Genomic DNA, 17,600 nt, shown 5'->3' with positions numbered 1-17,600 from the left:
TTTAAATCATTTTCCAGTTGGCTAGCAGTGTCGTTACCATTGTGGGTGGGCATAGGGTTCAAGCGTCGTCCCCGACCATGACGGCGCTTGTCCGAGGCTTCTTTAGTTCTGTCCTGAACCAACTAATCACACTAAAAGGGGGGTTAGCCCTATTAGTGGTTTGTTCTTTTCGTCGCCTTTTACGACTGGCAGAACATACCGGAGGCCTATTCTTTTCCCGGGCCTCCACGGGAATTATTATTATTATTATTATTATTATTATTATTATTATTTTATTTTTTTTTTGCTGCATCATTTCAATCATCATATTAACTTTATTTGCTCTCATTTTCTCTTAATATTATTCTTTTCTTCATTTGAAATCTTTTCCCATGTGATTTTAATTATTTTCATGTATTTACTTTCATTTAGTTTCTTCATTTTATTATTTTACATTTTTGGCCATGTTATTGCAGTCATTATTTCTGTTACTCATTTAGCTTGAATTTTATTTTATTTCTAAATCTATTTCATTTAAATCTTCATCTGCATTATTTTGTTTATGTTGTGAGAGGAATTTCTGTTTTAAGTGTCTGACAACAGTACATATTGCTACAAAAAATAAATTTTTGATGCTATTGCATATCCACTATAAATAGATTATTTCACCTTTTGTTTTTAACTGATAGAGCATTATTTTCAAGTGTTTAAATATTATAATAGGGAAAAGAAAATACACTATATGATCAAAAGTATTCGGACACCCCCAAAAAAATACGTCTTCCATATTAGGTGCGTTGTGCTGCCACCTACTGCCAGGTACTCCATATCAGCGATCACAGTACCGTATTTACTCAAATCAAAGCCGCACCTGAAAAATGAGACTCGAAATAAAGGAAACAAAAAATTCCCGAATCTAAGCCGCACCTGAAATTTGAGACTCGATATTCAAGGGGAGAGAAAAGTTTTAGCCGCACCTCCAAATCGAAACAAAGTTGGTCCATTGTAGTATGAGACACAATTCAGGTTGAATGAATGACGATACAGCTACAGTAGTTTGGTTCGAGTCGTAAGCTTAGCAGTTAAGCTTTACCAGGTAGCCATTGCTATGCGTCAGGCACTCCATCTGTATTTATACAGGAACCCTTCCTTTTTCACATGCTTCGTCTGGTTTGAATCAATTGCTTATTTTGCTTTGATCTGATAAGTGCTGTTTTCTTTGTTATAGGTGTTTACATCGCTCTAAGCTGAAAATGCATTACTGTACTGTGTCATGCATTGTTTGTCGCATTCTGATAGTGCGTGTTTACGGCCTGTCGCTGCTCGTGGCACGGCTTGCTTTTGTGCGCACTACCGCCGCTTACAATTTTTAAAAAAAAAGAGAGGAATAGTCTCATTAGCGAAACAATGGCAAGAGACTGCTATTTGTTTTTACTTACACTGCTGCTTTCTTTGATAATGATCAACGAGAACCAAATAATAGACTGCGTATGATAGAAGATGTTCTGAACAAGAGTTAGGCCATTTGAAAATCTTTGCGGCCACTTCTTTAGTACATCAAATTCTGCACAGTAATTAGAGTCATATTAGATTTAAAAATCTAGCCAGTTGCCGTGCTTCATTTCTGACTGTATCACTATTAGGCATAAGAATAATACGAATATAAACATGACACGATACGTATATTCTTCCGCGTTTGCTGTTGTCTCACTCTAGTTTCGTAGTTTATTAGGCAGACAGGATTTAAATGAAACAGCAGCAAACACGAAAGAATACATGGCAAAATGTTTATATTCGTATTATTCTTATGGTGAAGAGAATACTGCATGTGATTCACATTTCATCAGGTTCCTATTAGCAACCATCTCTTCTCACAGGTAGGAAAAAATTCAGAATGTAGAGTTGGCCATATTGACAAACATCCCAAACAGTGTTGCCAGTCAGATTTTCGTAGTACATTGAAATTCTCTTCCACCTTTTTTTTTTAATTTATTTACTGACGCAGAGGTTTTGGTGCCAGGATTTATCTTTGTGCCTAGAAAGCATGCCTGTGTAGCGCTACATATATTCGACAGCAGAAGTTAGCTGTGGCAGCACCTACCAACATTTTTCAGAACTTCAACTTGCTTTGCACTCGATTCTAAGCCGCAAGCAGTTTTTTGGATTACAAAAACTGGAAAAAAAGTGCGGCCTAGATTCGAGTAAATACGGTAGTCATTAGACATTGCGAGAGAGCAGAATAGAGTGCTCCACAGAACTCACAGACTTCGAATGTGGTCAGGTGATGGGGTGTCACTTCTGCCATACGTCTGTACACGAGATTCCCACACTCCTAAACATCCCTATGTCCACTGTTTCCAATGTGATAGTGAAGGCAAATGTGAAGGGATACATACAGCACAAAGGCATACAGGCCAACCTCATCTTTTGACTGACAGAGACTGCTGACAGTTAAAGAGGGTCTTAATGTGTAATAGGCAGACATCTATCCAGACCATCACACAGGAATTCCAAACTGCATCAGGATCCACTGCAAGTACTATGACAGTTGGGCGGGAGGTAAGAAAACTTGGGTTTCATGGTCAAGCGGCTGCTCATAAACCACACATCACGCTAGTAAATGCCAAGCAATGCCTCGCTTGGTGTAAGGAGCGTGAGCATTGGACAGTTGAACAGCGGAAATACTTTGTGTGGAGTGACAAATCACGGTACACAATGTGGCGACCCGATGGCAGGGTGGGGGTATTGCGAATGCCTGGTGAACATCATCTGCCAACATGTGTAGTGACAACAGTAAAATTCGGAGGTGGTGGTGTTGTGGTGTGATCATGTTTTTAATGGAGGGGGCTTGCACCCAATGTTTTTTTGTGTGGCACTATCACAGCACAGGCCTACATTGATGTTTTAAGCACCTTCTTGCTTTCCATTGTTGAAGAGCAATTTGGTGATGACGATTGCATCTTTTAACATAATCGAGCACCTGTTCATAATGCACAGCCTGTGGCAGAGTGGTTACATGCCAGTAACATCCCTGTAATGGACTGCCCTGCCCAGAGTCGGGGATATGAATCCTATAGAACACCTTTGGGATGTTTTGGAATGCCGATTTCATGCCAGGCCTCACCGACCGACATCGATACCTCTCCTCAGTGCAGCAGTCTGTGAAGATAGAGCTGCCATTCCCCAAGAAGCCTTACAGCACCTGATTGAACGTGTGCCTGCTAGAGTGGAAGCTGTCATCAAGGCTAAGGGTGGACCAACACCATATTGAATTCCAGCATTACTGATGGAGGGTGCCATGAACTTGTAAGTCATTTTCAGCCCAATGTCCATATACTTTTGATCACATAGTGTAATTAAAATGACATACGCAAAGATTCCAAATGAAATAATGAAGAAAAATGTTCAGTGAATATGATGATTAAAATGAAGTCAGGTGATTAGAAATGGAAATGAATTATGTTTAGACAAAGTAATTGAATAAGGAAACATTGCCCCCATTGGGTTTTGAACCCACAACTTCCAGCACCGCAACCAAACAACTTAACCACTAGACTTGATACAACTCTGAAGTAGTTGCTATTTTCAAGGCTGTAGTGGGTCACCTGAAATTGTAATTTGTCAATTATTCACAAATGAGGGCACACAAGTTTGAATGGCTGTAGGATGTGATCCCAGCGACCCTACACCACCATCTAGGTAGTTATAAAAATTTGATCTGACCCATGGAGATTTCTACTTGTGAGTACCAGTTTTTCCAAATAAAGTATACTCCCGATTATTTGGACATAGAACCCATGCTGCCAGTCCCTATGTACTTGACTCGTATGTCCTTGTTTTCCATGAATAATCTGCAAACTTCGTAATTGGGAGTACTCTGTGCCATTTTCCCAGTGCTTTTCTAATATGCTCACTACAACCAACTGGAAGCTACATCAAAATTTCAGATTCCTTTCTGATTTCTTTCTCCTGCTCGATAGTTCTTGCAGTGGAAATGAAAAGAAATGTACTTATTTTTCAGTGTAGGCCTCTTTCAATTCAATGCACTCTGCACAGTATTCTTTCAATGAGTAGATTTTATCACAGACTTGCGATTCAGTAAGGTGAGTGATTTCATTTCTGTTACATTTTTTACGTTAAATAGTGAACCCAGTCTCATCCAAAGATTGCTGGACAATACTTTTTTTATGTAAGTCGGCATTCAATGAATAGAACCTGTATTTGATAAATGTCAAATACAGTATTTAAACAATGGCACCTCCCTGTTGGAATATCAGCAATGTAAGGAAAAAGATAGGCTGCTACTCACTGTAGAGATAACATGTTGAATTGCAGACAGGCATAGTGAGAAAATTGTTACACATTTAGCTTTCAGACAAAGTTTTCTTCAGAAAAGAAAACACGCACACACACACACATTCATTTACTCAAGCATGCACACCTCACGCACACATAACCATCATCTCCAGCAACTCAGACTGGAATGCTACTGTCGCATTGTACAGAAGCAACAATCTGGAGGGGAAAGCAGGGCATGGGTAGGGAGAGAGAACAGCACTGTGTGACAGAGCATGCAGGGACTAGGAGACATGACAAGACTGCCACCTGATGCAGTGTCAGGGGACTTTGGGGCAGGTAGATGATGAGGGGTAGTAGTAAAGGAGAAGATCAGGAAAGAGGAAGTACAGTGAGGTGTGCTGGCAGAGGGCAGCACACAAAGAGGGTGAAGGTATGTGAATAGGGAGGAGATGATAGGACAGGGACGGAAACTGTTGAGTTATTCCTGTCGGTGATAAACTACTGAAACTTTGGCTATCAGAAACAGGAATGTTAAATTGCATTATTATAGAATGTGATCATTCACAGAAGTGGTGATATATTAAAGTAGCTTATATCTGTTTAATATATAATCTGCATTTGAACACTTGTAGTGGCCTTTATAATACGTCCTTCTGTAAAAACCATGTTGATTTTGGACAGCCAAGTCATGTTTTGCCTAGAAAAATTGTGCCATGAAGAAAGGAATATGTAGTGTTGGACTTACGTCATTTGTCTAGAACACGCAAAATTCACCAAGATTTCAAGAGGAAGTCACAACTGTGAAATTTTATTGGAATTTACGTGTGCTTTCACACCTAGTGTGAATTCAGATCTACAATTCCTGTATGCAGGGCACAATGTACTTAGCCTTGTTCTTGAAGATCTTGTAGAAGTAGGAAATGCATATTTAGCATCTCCAGGTTTAAAGCTGCGGCTCTACAGAAATTTTATATTATGGATTTCATGAAATTAATAAAAACAAATTAAGAAAACGCCATCAGCTTCAGTAATCTTCATGTTTTAATGTTGCTTCTGGCTCCACTTATGTATCATACACAGTAAATGTTTGGTCATGGTTGATAAAATTGTGCAATACTTTGACATTCATTGAATTTACACAACATGTCTTTTCCATAACATACCTGACAATCAACTCCAAAGAATTTTATGCTAGCACCAGTTAAAAAAAGATCATATAAACAAAATTATTCTTGCATATATCTAAAAACAAAGATGTCTGCTTGTGAGATGTCTGCTTGTGTCTAATATGTGTGGATGGATGTGTGTGTGTGTGTGTGTGTGTGTGTGTGTGTGTGTGCAAGTGTATACCCGTCCTTTTTTCCCCCTAAGGTAAGTCTTTCCGCTCCCGGGATTGGAATGACTCCTTACCCTCTCCCTTAAAACCCACATCCTTTCGTCTTTCCCTCTCCTTCCCTCTTTCCTGATGAGGCAACAGTTTGTTGCGAAAGCTTGAATTTTGTGTGTGTGTTTGTGTTTGTTTGTGTGTCTATCGACCTGCCAGCACTTTCGTTCAGTAAGTCACATCATCTTTGTTTTTAGATATATTTTTCCCACGTGGAATGTTTCCCTCTATTATATTAATAAAAACAAAGATGATGTGACTTACCAAAAGAAAGCGCTGGCAGGTTGATATACACACAAACAAACACAAACATACACATAAAATTCAAGCTTTCGCAATCAACGGTTGCTTCGTCAGGAAAGAGGGAAGGAGGGGGAAAGACGAAAGGATGTGGGTTTTAAGGGAGAGGGTAAGGAGTCATTCCAATCCCGGGAGCGGAAAGACTCACCTTAGGGGGAAAAAAGGACAGGTGACACTCGCGCGCACACACACACATATCCATCCACACATGTATATGTTTGTGTTTGTTTGTGTGTCTATCGACCTGCCAGCGCTTTCTTTTGGTAAGTCACATCATCTTTGTTTTTAGATATATTTTTCCCACGTGAAATGTTTCCCTCTATTATATTCATATCATCAATTATTCTTGCAGATTGACATGTAACTGAGCTGGTGTTATTGTATACCAACTTAATATCCTCTGACAAACTGCCTATTGGCTTCTGTCTCGGGTTCTTCGGCCGACGTTCATCTAATGATTTTTCTGATGTTTTCGCCAGCACGAGTGGCTGGCATTGTCAAAGCTTCACCCTCCATTGCCGGTGGTGAACTGGAAGCGAGCTCGCGGCCGCAGACTATATGTACCTGGCGCGCCAACGTCCGAGGGCTTCTCCACGGTCATTTCCGGTGCGGTTCTCCTCTTGCTACCTGGGACGGTCGTTCGCTGCAGTACGGGAAGCCAGGATCCGTTTACCTTAAGGCTTTCCTCTTTCTTGTTGAAACTGTTCGCGTGTGATAGTGCTTCTCTACAGCCAGAACTTCCGTGTCGGCGAATTTTATTACGTGGTTGGTCTCATTCAGTGCGTGCTCTGCCACGGCCGATTTCTCCACCTGCCCCAACCTGCAATGTCGCTTATGCTCTTTGATCCTGGTGTTAATGGATCGTCCAGTCATTCCGACATAAACTTTTCCGCATGTGCAAGGTATACGGTATATTCCCGACATTGCAAGTGGGTCTCTTTTCTCCTTCGCCGATCTAAGACACTCTTTGATCTTCCTTGTCGGTTTGAAAATCATCTTTACACCGTGTTTGCGCAATATACGGCCGATTCTGTCCGTCACTCTGGGAATGTATGGCAGAAAGGCTGTATCCGACACTTCTTTTTCTGGTTCCTTACTTCGCCGAGTGTTTGGCTCTGTTACACTTCTAATGTAATTTGTGGAGTACCCATTGCTCCTCAGAACAGTTTCCAGGTGTTGCATTTCTCGTTTGAGGTGTTGAGGCTCACATATTCGCCCTGCTCTCGTTACGAGCGTACTAATCATGCCTCTTTTCTGGCTCGGGTGGTGGTTTGACAGTTTGTGGAGGTATCGGTCCGTGTGTGTCGGTTTTCGATACACGCTGTGTCCCAGGTTTTCGCCGTCCCTTGTGACCAGAACATCTAGAAATGGCATTTTCCTGTCCTTTTCTACCTCCATGGTAAATGTTACGTTGGCATGGAGGCTGTTCAAGTGTCTCAGGAATTCACCGAGCTGTTCTTCACCATGGCTCCAAACCACAAAAGTATCATCGACGTACCTGTACCACACCTTAGGTTTGCAAGTCGCCGAGTCCAGTGCCAGTGCTTCGAATTGTTCCATGAAGAAGTTGGCCACCACTGGACTGAGAGGACTACCCATGGCGACGCCTTCCAGCTGTTCGTAGAAATCGCCATTCCACGTGAAATAGCTCGTGGTGAGACATGCATGGAAGAGCTTTTTGATATCTTGCGGGAACATGGAACCGATGTGCTCCATAGCGTCGCTGAGTGGCACTTTCGTAAATAACGAAACAACATCAAAACTGACCAGGATGTCGTTTGGCGCAAGTTTCAGTTTCTTCAGCTTCTCAATGAAATGTCCTGAGTCCTTAATGTATGTGTCGGTCTTTCCCACATGTGGCTGTAGCAGAGAGGCCAAGTGTTTCGCCAGTTTATACGTTGGTGAGCCAGGAGCGCTAACGATCGGTCTCAGTGGAACGTTGTTCTTATGGATCTTGGGTAATCCATACAGCCGAGGTGGTAGGGCTTCTGTGTTGCGCAGGTTTCTCTGTATGTCCGCCGGCAGAGAAGACGCCTTGATTAATCGATTCGTATTCCGAGTGATACGCTGCGTCGGATCTGCGCTTAGTTTTCGGTACGTCGTCGGATCTAATAGGTCTCGGATCTTTTGCTCATAATCTTCAGTCATCATTACGACGGTCGCATTCCCCTTATCGGCAGGCAGTACCAATATACTCTTGTCGGCGTTGAGATTCTTAATGGCTTGTTCCTCTTCTTTCTTCAGGTTGCAAGCTGGTGGTTTTGCTCGGCGCAGTATCCTGGCTGTTTCAGTGCGTATTTCCTCTGCCCTTTCACAAGGAAGGGTCCGAATGGCTGCTTCGGTGTTGGCAATGATGTCCTCCATAGGTATAGTTCTCGGGATGATAGCGAAATTCCCTCCTTTTTGAAGGACTGACACTTCCTCTTCGGTCAATTGTCGTTCAGTGAGGTTGACCACTGTGTGTGACATGTCGGGAATCGCCTTGTCGGTCTGCTTCCGGCATCTTTCAAACTTTTTCTTTTGCCGCTCGGTGCAGCGCTCGAGTTCGTTCTGCATGCTCCTGTGAGTGATGCTGTCGATCTTGTCCCAGTCGTCTCGATGCATTCTGCTACTTAGTTGATAGAAAATGTCCAGAAGTTCCTGATCCGTTCTTGCCAAGTCTCTCGGTGTTGTATGTATTCGCTCACGAAGAAAAGCTCGTTCCATTCTGTCGTAGATACGATGCGCTTGGGCGGTGGTGAATAGGCGCTTGCATCTCAAGAACTTCGGTGTAGCACATTCATCTCGGCACCGTGACAGAAAGGCGAGAGAGGACATCAGTCGCGCTTTCTTCTTCCGTCGTTGGTCAAGGCGTCGGTACAATCTGCAAATCTCCTCCCCGTAGAGGCGTAATACAAAATTGTTAAGGCTTTCGTGGCCACTTGTTGACAAACTGCCTATTGGCTTCTGTCTCGGGTTCTTCGGCCGACGTTCATCTAATGATTTTTCTAATGATTTTTCTGACGTTTCGCCAGCACGAGTGGCTGGCATTGTCAAAGCTTCACCCTCCATTGCCGGTGGTGAACTGGAGGCGAGCTCGCGGCCGCAGACTATATGTACCTGGCGCGCCAACGTCCGAGGGCTTCTCCGCGGTCATTTCCGGTGCGGTTCTCCTCTTGCTACCTGCGACGGTCGTTCGCTGCAGTACGGGAAGCCAGGATCCGTTTACCTTAAGGCTTTCCTCTTTCTTGTTGAAACTGTTCGCGTGTTTTTGGATTTCTACAGCTTCTCTGAACAAGCGCGTGTGATAGTGCTTCTCTACAGCCAGAACTTCCGTGTCGGCGAATTTTATTACGTGGTCGGTCTCATTCAGTGCGTGCTCTGCCACGGCCGATTTCTCCACCTGCCCCAACCTGCAATGTCGCTTATGCTCTTTGATCCTGGTGTTAATGGATCGTCCAGTCATTCCGACATAAACTTTTCCGCATGTGCAAGGTATACGGTATATTCCCGACATTGCAAGTGGGTCTCTTTTCTCCTTCGCCGATCTAAGACACTCTTTGATCTTCCTTGTCGGTTTGAAAATCGCCTTTACACCGTGTTTGCGCAATATACGGCCGATTCTGTCCGTCACTCTGGGAATGTATGGCAGAAAGGCCGTACCTGACATTTCTTTTTCTGGTTCCTTACTTCGCCGAGTGTTGGGCTCTGTTACACTTCTAATGTAATTTGTGGAGTACCCATTGCTCCTCAGAACAGTTTCCAGGTGTTGCATTTCTCGTTTGAGGTGTTGAGGCTCACATATTCGCCCTGCTCTCGTTACGAGCGTACTAATCATGCCTCTTTTCTGGCTCGGGTGGTGGTTTGACAGTTTGTGGAGGTATCGGTCCGTGTGTGTCGGTTTTCGATACACGCTGTGTCCCAGGTTTTCGCCGTCCCTTGTGACCAGAACATCTAGAAATGGCAGTTTCCTGTCCTTTTCTACCTCCATGGTAAATGTTATGTTGGCATGGAGGCTGTCAGCCATTCGGACCCTTCCTTGTGAAAGGGCAGAGGAAATACGCACTGAAACAGCCAGGATACTGCGCCGAGCAAAACCACCAGCTTGCAACCTGAAGAAAGAAGAGGAACAAGCCATTAAGAATCTCAACGCCGACAAGAGTATACTGGTACTGCCTGCCGATAAGGGGAATGCGACCGTCGTTTGAGGTGTTGAGGCAACATAACATTTACCATGGAGGTAGAAAAGGACAGCAAAACTGCCATTTCTAGATGTTCTGGTCACAAGGGACGGCGAAAACCTGGGACACAGCGTGTATCGAAAACCGACACACACGGACCGATACCTCCACAAACTGTCAAACCACCACCCGAGCCAGAAAAGAGGCATGATTAGTACGCTCGTAACGAGAGCAGGGCGAATATGTGAGCCTCAACACCTCAAACGAGAAATGCAACACCTGGAAACTGTTCTGAGGAGCAATGGGTACTCCACAAATTACATTAGAAGTGTAACAGAGCCAAACACTCGGCGAAGTAAGGAACCAGAAAAAGAAGTGTCGGGTACGGCCTTTCTGCCATACATTCCCAGAGTGACGGACAGAATCGGCCGTATATTGCGCAAACACGGTGTAAAGACGATTTTCAAACCGACAAGGAAGATCAAAGAGTGTCTTAGATCGGCGAAGGAGAAAAGAGACCCACTTGCAATGTCGGGAATATACCGTATACCTTGCACATGCGGAAAAGTTTATGTCGGAATGACTGGACGATCCATTAACACCAGGATCAAAGAGCATAAGCGACATTGCAGGTTGGGGCAGGTGGAGAAATCGGCCGTGGCAGAGCACGCACTGAATGAGACCGACCACGTAATAAAGTGGAGGACTTATAGATATAAAGATGGTGAATGAAACATGTTTGGCTGTCAAGAGAGCAATGCGTGAAAACGCCAATGACTACTGTAGCAGAATATTGTCAGATGTCCTTTCACGAAATCCAAAGAAATTCTGGTCATATGTTAGAGGCACCGAAGGCTGTCCCTAGTGAATGAGATAGGAACTGACAGAGAGGGTAGCAAAGCAAAAGCAGAAATGCTTAACTCTGTTTCCAAATGTACCTTTACAAAGGAAAACCCAGGAGAATTGCCCCAGTTTAATCCTCATACCACTGAAAAGATGAGTGAAATGAGTTTGGTGTCAGCAGTGTTGAGAAATAGCTGAAATAATTAAAATTGAACAAAACTCCTACAAGAGGGGTTGTAGAAATGATCCACAAAACTACCATACCATATCCTTGACATCAATTTGTTATAGAATCTTAGAACACATTCTGAGCTCTAACATAATGAGGTATGTTAAACAGAATGACCTCCTCCATGACAACCAGCATAGATCCCAAAAACATTGATCATGTGAAACCCAACTTGCATTTTTCGCACATGAAAACTTTGGAGCAGGATAGTAAGATGCAGTATTTTTATTTTCGAAAAGCATTTGACTCAGTAGGGAGGAATAAGCATATTGTCTTGGATGGAGAGTCGTCATCAGATGTAGAAGTAACTTCTGTGTGCCCCAGGGAAGTGTGTGGGATGCGTACTGTTCATGTTGTATAGTAATGACCTGGCAGACCATATTAATAGTAACCTCATACTTTTTGCAGATGATGCAGTTGTCTGTAATGAAGTATTGTCTGAAAGAAGCTGCGTAAATATTCAGTCAGATCTTGATAAGATTTCAAAGTGATGCAAAGATTGGCAACTTGCTTTAAATGTTCAGAAATGTAAAATTATGCCCTTCTTGAAATGAAAAAAAAAAAGTAATATCCTGTGATTTTAATATCAGTGAGTCACAGTGGGAATTGACCGACTCTTACAAATACCTGGGTGTAACAGTTATGGATATGAAATGGAGTGATCACATAGACTCAGTTGTGAGTAAAGCAGGTGGCTGATTTCAGTTTGTTGGTCGAATACTGGCGAGCTGCAATCAGTCTACAAAGGAGATTGCTTACAAATCACTTGTGCGACCCATTCTATAATATTGCACAAGTGTGTGGGATCCATACCAAATAGGACTTTTTATTGAACATATACAGAGAAGGGCAGTGTGAATGTTCAAAGGCTTGTTTTACCCATTGGAGAGTGTCACAGAGATTCTGAAGGAACCGAACTGGAAGACTCTTGAAGATAGATGTAAACTAACCCAAGAGAGTGTATTAACAAAGTTTCAAGAACCAGCTTTAAGGGACAACTCTGGGTATATACTGCAACCCCTACGTATCACTAACATAAGGGTCATGAGGACAAGATTAGAATAATTACAGCACACACAGAGGCATTCAGACAGTCATTCTTCCCACACTCGATATGTGAGTGGAACAGGAAAAAACCCTAATAACTGGTTCAATAGGACATACCCTCTGCCATGCACTTCAAGGTTATTTGCAGAGTATAGATGTAGATGTAGATGTAGACTGTCAGAGTATCACCCTCTTCACAAATTTTACTGGTTTCTCTTCTTTTTCATATTTTCCTTTTATTCCCTTATGATGAGTTTCTTATTCGTAATCGTGCCAACATCTGTAACACTGTATTTGCTTGTGCTGTTCTTATTACGTTCTAGTCCCCTGAGTAAAAATCCGCTTTCTCGACACTATGTTTCACTAATGCTTACCCAATTTAACTTCATCCTTGCTGTCTCATTCTTTCGCATCACAAATCATGTTCTGTAAATCATATTGTGAAAGAGAGCCTTCAGGGATGTGAACCAAGTCAAGTTATACATAACAATCAGAAGCAGCCACTGCAATCCTCTTGTGTAAAGTATATCAGCAACAGATTATATCTAGCGCTAAGCTGTTCAAATTGATAGTTGTGGAAATTGTAGCTGTACTTCCCATTGCTTTCGGCACCATCCTGTTGTAGATCCTCATGAGTTGTTCTTCTTTTATAAGCTGTTTCCCACTCTCTTGTATAACTAGTAGCATTACAATACCAAGAAATCTGTCTAGATTTTTTAGTATTGTATATATTGGAAGTCCTCGGCTCGTGGTCTCGCAGCAGCGTTCTCTCGTCATTCATCTCCATTGTGGTCGGAGGAAGACAACGGCAAACCACCTCCTTTAGGACCTTGCCTAGTATGACGGAGCGGGTCTCATGCATCGTTCCCCTACCCTTTGTCAAGAGGCATGGCACTTCATTTCCATATATTGGAAAAGGAACATAACTGATAAATTTGCCTCCATATTCCAGATGTAGAAACTTGTTGCAATGGTGTCTGATAATAATCTATAAATAAAATATGAAATGAATATGCCTCTCTACTCTTTTTTACAATCGTGTTGACCAACTAGGATCATGTTAACAACTTCAGTTCCTCTTCTTCCTTTGTTGTCATTTCCTATTTTTCCAGTATTCCCTCATTTTCACCGCATGAAGTCTCTTCCTTTCTTCTGTCCATGTTGTCCCCGATTTTTTATTTCTTCTACTTTTAAAGCCTTCCAAATTTAGTATTTTATTTTTAAAATGGTTTCTTTCTGCTATTTCTGATTCTTTGATGTTGTTTCTTTCTAGATCTTTCCTTACTTCTGTAATCCATGCTATTGTCGATTTCTTCTTCTGGAAATATGGGAGTATTTGTTTTGTTAGTCTATTTCCAACCATTCGGTAGAGGTATCCAAAAAGGTTAATCTTTGTTTGGCCATTATTTCAGATATTTTGTTTATATTTTTGTAGATCTCCTCATTACTTCTTATTTTCCAACCATCTGAAGTTTTTATTGCACCCTGTAGAAATTTATGCAAATGATTTTGCTCAAATCCTGTGCTTATCTGTCCATTAAGAGGTGTGTGCACAGTAATTGCATGTAAAAGTATGATATTAGTTAGCTCTTTCATGTGTAACAGAGACTGAGATTTAAACAAGTAGCATTCTCTTCTTAGCTACTGACTTTGTTTTAAATGTGGTATTTGAAATCATTGTCCTGCGTAGACTGCTTATGTCATCAGATAATTAAATTTGGACAGATGTTTTAAATATTCTAAAAATTATTAGTGAGTAGCCAAAAATGGCAAAATAAAACATTGATGGGATCTAGAGTGTGATAAATTTGGTATCTCGTGATTCAGAGACTTAAGTTGTTCGGTTTCATTTATTACAGAATGCAGAGGACCAAGTATAAAGTATTTTCAGCCACTTTACATAATGTATCTCAATGCTGAACTGTGCTTGCCTGCCAGTATTTGCCAAAGTGACATTTTGCTTTCTGTTAGTCATAAAGTGTTGTGGCTAGTACCATATATTTGTGTGTCTAATAATAACTTACAATGCACACAGTCAAAGGCTTAGTGATGCCGTAAAACGTCTCACAGTGCAGTTGCTCTTGTTCAGGTGATACTACAACAGTAACAGCCAGTTTAAATGTAGCTGTATTTCTTGATTACTCATAATTGAATCCATGCAGTGTGTTTTATGGTTAATTAAAATAGTATGGCTGTAAATTAGTACTCTTCAAGTTGTGTAAATAATGCTATCACTTACTTTCTCAAAAATTTCTGATAATGCTTACTTATAGATGCAATGACTTAACTTTATAGGAGACTGCAGTATCTGTCCTGTTTCCTTTCATTGACATTGTTATTGTTGTTGTTAAGTGTGAGTTTTAAGTATTGGATTTTAGATTAATGTGTTAATGGTTAACTTTAATAATTAACTGTTTGAATCCTTTTTTTCTAACAGTGCTGCTCACTTGTTAAATTTCCCATACAAGATGAAGATACCACTTGATTATTGCATAGTGGAAGTGATATTTGCAGAACTGTTCAACATGCCTTCTCCTCGTTACCTTGAGATAATGTATGGATCAGTTCTCATAGAACTGTGTAAGCTGCAGCCCAGCACTATGCCACAAGTTAGTTGAAAGCTAGTAGATACAATTTTGAAGTGCCCTTGTCATTTGCATGCATTTATACATAGTTTTATAGTGTCTTCATTTGTCTGTCTTTCTTTTCCCCTGATTCTTCTGCAGCCTGACAGCGATAGAAAGAATAGGGTAAATAAATATTTTTTGGTGTGTTAAATGCATCCTAATTTCTTACATACAAAGATATGAATATTCTGCAAGGTCTGTTTTCAGTATAGTGTAAATGGAAATGAAAAATTAACAACAAATGTAAGCTTTTCTATTCCAGATTGAGATCTTAGATTACTTCCTTGCTTCTTTCTCTTATCAAATTCTTTCTAGTGTCAGACTTTTTGCTGGTATTCGTTATGAGTATTTTGACATAAACTAATATATCCTGTACAACTAATTCCACTTAAACCAGAATATGACAAATTTGAAACTGATGTAACATTTTATATGAACAGTGCATGTGCTCTCTCCTGCTAGAACGTTACAACCAGCAGTCTGATATACTCTTGGGATACAAAAGAGCTGCAATTTGTCACATTATGAATTTTGTGTGGTGTATGACTAAAGATAAACGGCACCACATATCCACATAATTTTTGGAGACTGTAAATGATGTTTAATGAACTGTTTACTGCTACTCAGTGATACTCCACATGTTTTATGTGGGTGGAATCTGGGAATCAGTTCAAGTAGTGTTTGTCAGTATGCCCCTCAAGTGCCTGTAAGACCATTTTAATTCAGCAGTGCACTCAGTTTCTCTGCTGGATGTTTACACGTTTCATGAGGAAGATATCAGTTGCGGGATAATAATTTTTTTTTTTTGGGGGGGGGGGGGCGGAGGGGGGGGGGGGCAGCAGGCAGGTAGTCAAAAATAGCATTCAAAGAGATTCTGTAGTAATGGGCAGGTTCTCACCTTTGGTCTGTATGTGTCTTGGGAGGTCATGTTTTACATAGGCATTCTGCAAGTTTGCTTTCCCTGGCACAATCTGATTTGATGTAATAAGTAGCAAGGTGCTTTTCATCAGTTAGATAGTTCCATTGTTTCCTAGTCCAGTTGCCATATCCCCTGCAGTGTAATGAACACTGTCATTGAATTAATAGCTATACAAATAGTTGTCACTTGATAGAGAGCTTCATTGGTAGTTACATTGGTTGAATGATGTGCTCTAAAACGTGTATGTCTTCCACAACATTTAATTCACTTTCACTTGTTCTGGAGATCATTGCATAGTCTGCAGTGTATAGTAGACAAGCATCCAACTCATTCATTAATAGGACACGTAAGTTCCTCGGTGCTCACAACTTACCAGCATACCTTATTGTTGCTCGGCCAAGTACGAAATGCCTTTTTCTAACCATCCACAAGCAACAAGACCATTTGGTATTTGTGTGAAATGTGTGCTGTGGAGTCACTTGGTGTGGAGCTAGTACAACCCCAAATGCAGTCCGAGAATAATGTTTAGATGTAATGTGGTGCAAGAGAGGTTGCACTACTGCATATGTTTTAATACATTATGACATTTTAAGTGAGCACCACAAGTATGTACCTGTATCTACAGATGGGTCTGAGCAGGGGGCGGGGGGGGGGGGGGGGGGGGGCAGCAGTTGGTTGCTTTTTTCTTTTACCCGGTCATATCCTCAAGGTGTGATTGCCTCTAGACTTTCAATGTGTCCGATGTGGCACGATATACAATCTTGCACGCACTGGAGCAGGTCAGATATGATAGAAGTGCTAAATTTTTTATCTTTTCAGACTCCCTGAGTGTCCTTCACTCTCTACAACACCTGTACCCATCAGACAAAGTATTCTAGAGAATTCAGGCTACCCTTCTCATCTCAAAAGGCTCAGGAAGGAGGGGATCTTTCTGCTGGGTGCCAGGGCACAAGGCTACTACAGTAAATGAAATGGCTGGTACAGCAGCTGAGATGGGATGTCATGATACTAAGGCACTTTAGTGTGCCATCCTCCTAGATCCTCCTCCATGTCACTGTTGAGCTACAGAGTCTTGTGTCAATAGGAAGACGAAGTGACAGACAATAATCCACGTTTAGGAAAGTCCACAATGTAGCTATGGCGTGCCTCCTTCCATTCGTGGAGACAAGATGTGATCCTCCTCACTCATCTTCACATTGGGCCCAACCCTGTGACACATGGCTTGAATGGTGTTTGTGGCATGCAGATCAGCATGCACTATGTTTTAGTAGATTGTGTTTTGTATTCAGGCAAGAGGACAGCAGCTCATTTGTCAACTGATTTACCATATATTTTAAATGAGGATGTGAGGAATGTCGTTTTTATCTTTCTAGGTTTTGTGCAATGAACTTTGATATCGCAAAATACGTTGCAGTGTGGTGCACAGTATTTGAATAGCCGTTAAAGGTGTGTTCACAACATTACTATTGTTCCACTGTCCAGTGTTCTCTTTTCTTTTGTTTCTTTCTTCACCTATGATTGTTTTAAATAAAATTTTCCATATGGTTACAGTTATTTTTACCATATTAGTTTTTCACATATACGGGGAATATTTACAAAATCTAACAAATACACCTGTTTTAAGTACTTACAATATCACAAATATTAACTCATTTCAGTAAGCTACACCACAAAGCATTTTTCCACATGCAGGACAACCTTACGTTCGCTATGTTCAAAACATGATCAGATTCTCTACATTGTCCAAAATCATAAGAAGCCTTACATGTTCTAGACGGTACAGTTTTCGTATCTGTCAGCATTATTTTCACTG

At 41.4% G+C, this 17,600-nt stretch overlaps 1 protein-coding gene across 1 annotated transcript in view; it reads left to right on the top strand.

Annotated features, from left to right (window-relative positions):
* Positions 1-17,600, top strand: part of LOC126199332 (nuclear cap-binding protein subunit 1) — a 204,867-nt gene that overhangs the window by 72,042 nt on the left and 115,225 nt on the right. Inside the window, exon 8 of the mRNA XM_049936182.1 lies at positions 14,679-14,850. Within this exon, the coding sequence (XP_049792139.1) occupies positions 14,679-14,850 (172 nt within the window). The remainder of the gene's footprint in view (positions 1-14,678; positions 14,851-17,600) is intronic.

This window comes from Schistocerca nitens, chromosome 8, assembly GCF_023898315.1.
Source record: "Schistocerca nitens isolate TAMUIC-IGC-003100 chromosome 8, iqSchNite1.1, whole genome shotgun sequence".
In the NCBI taxonomy this organism is placed as follows: Eukaryota; Metazoa; Arthropoda; class Insecta; order Orthoptera; family Acrididae; genus Schistocerca; species Schistocerca nitens.
Note: the sequence above shows the minus strand (reverse complement) of the source record. Positions and strands in the feature narration are given on the sequence as shown.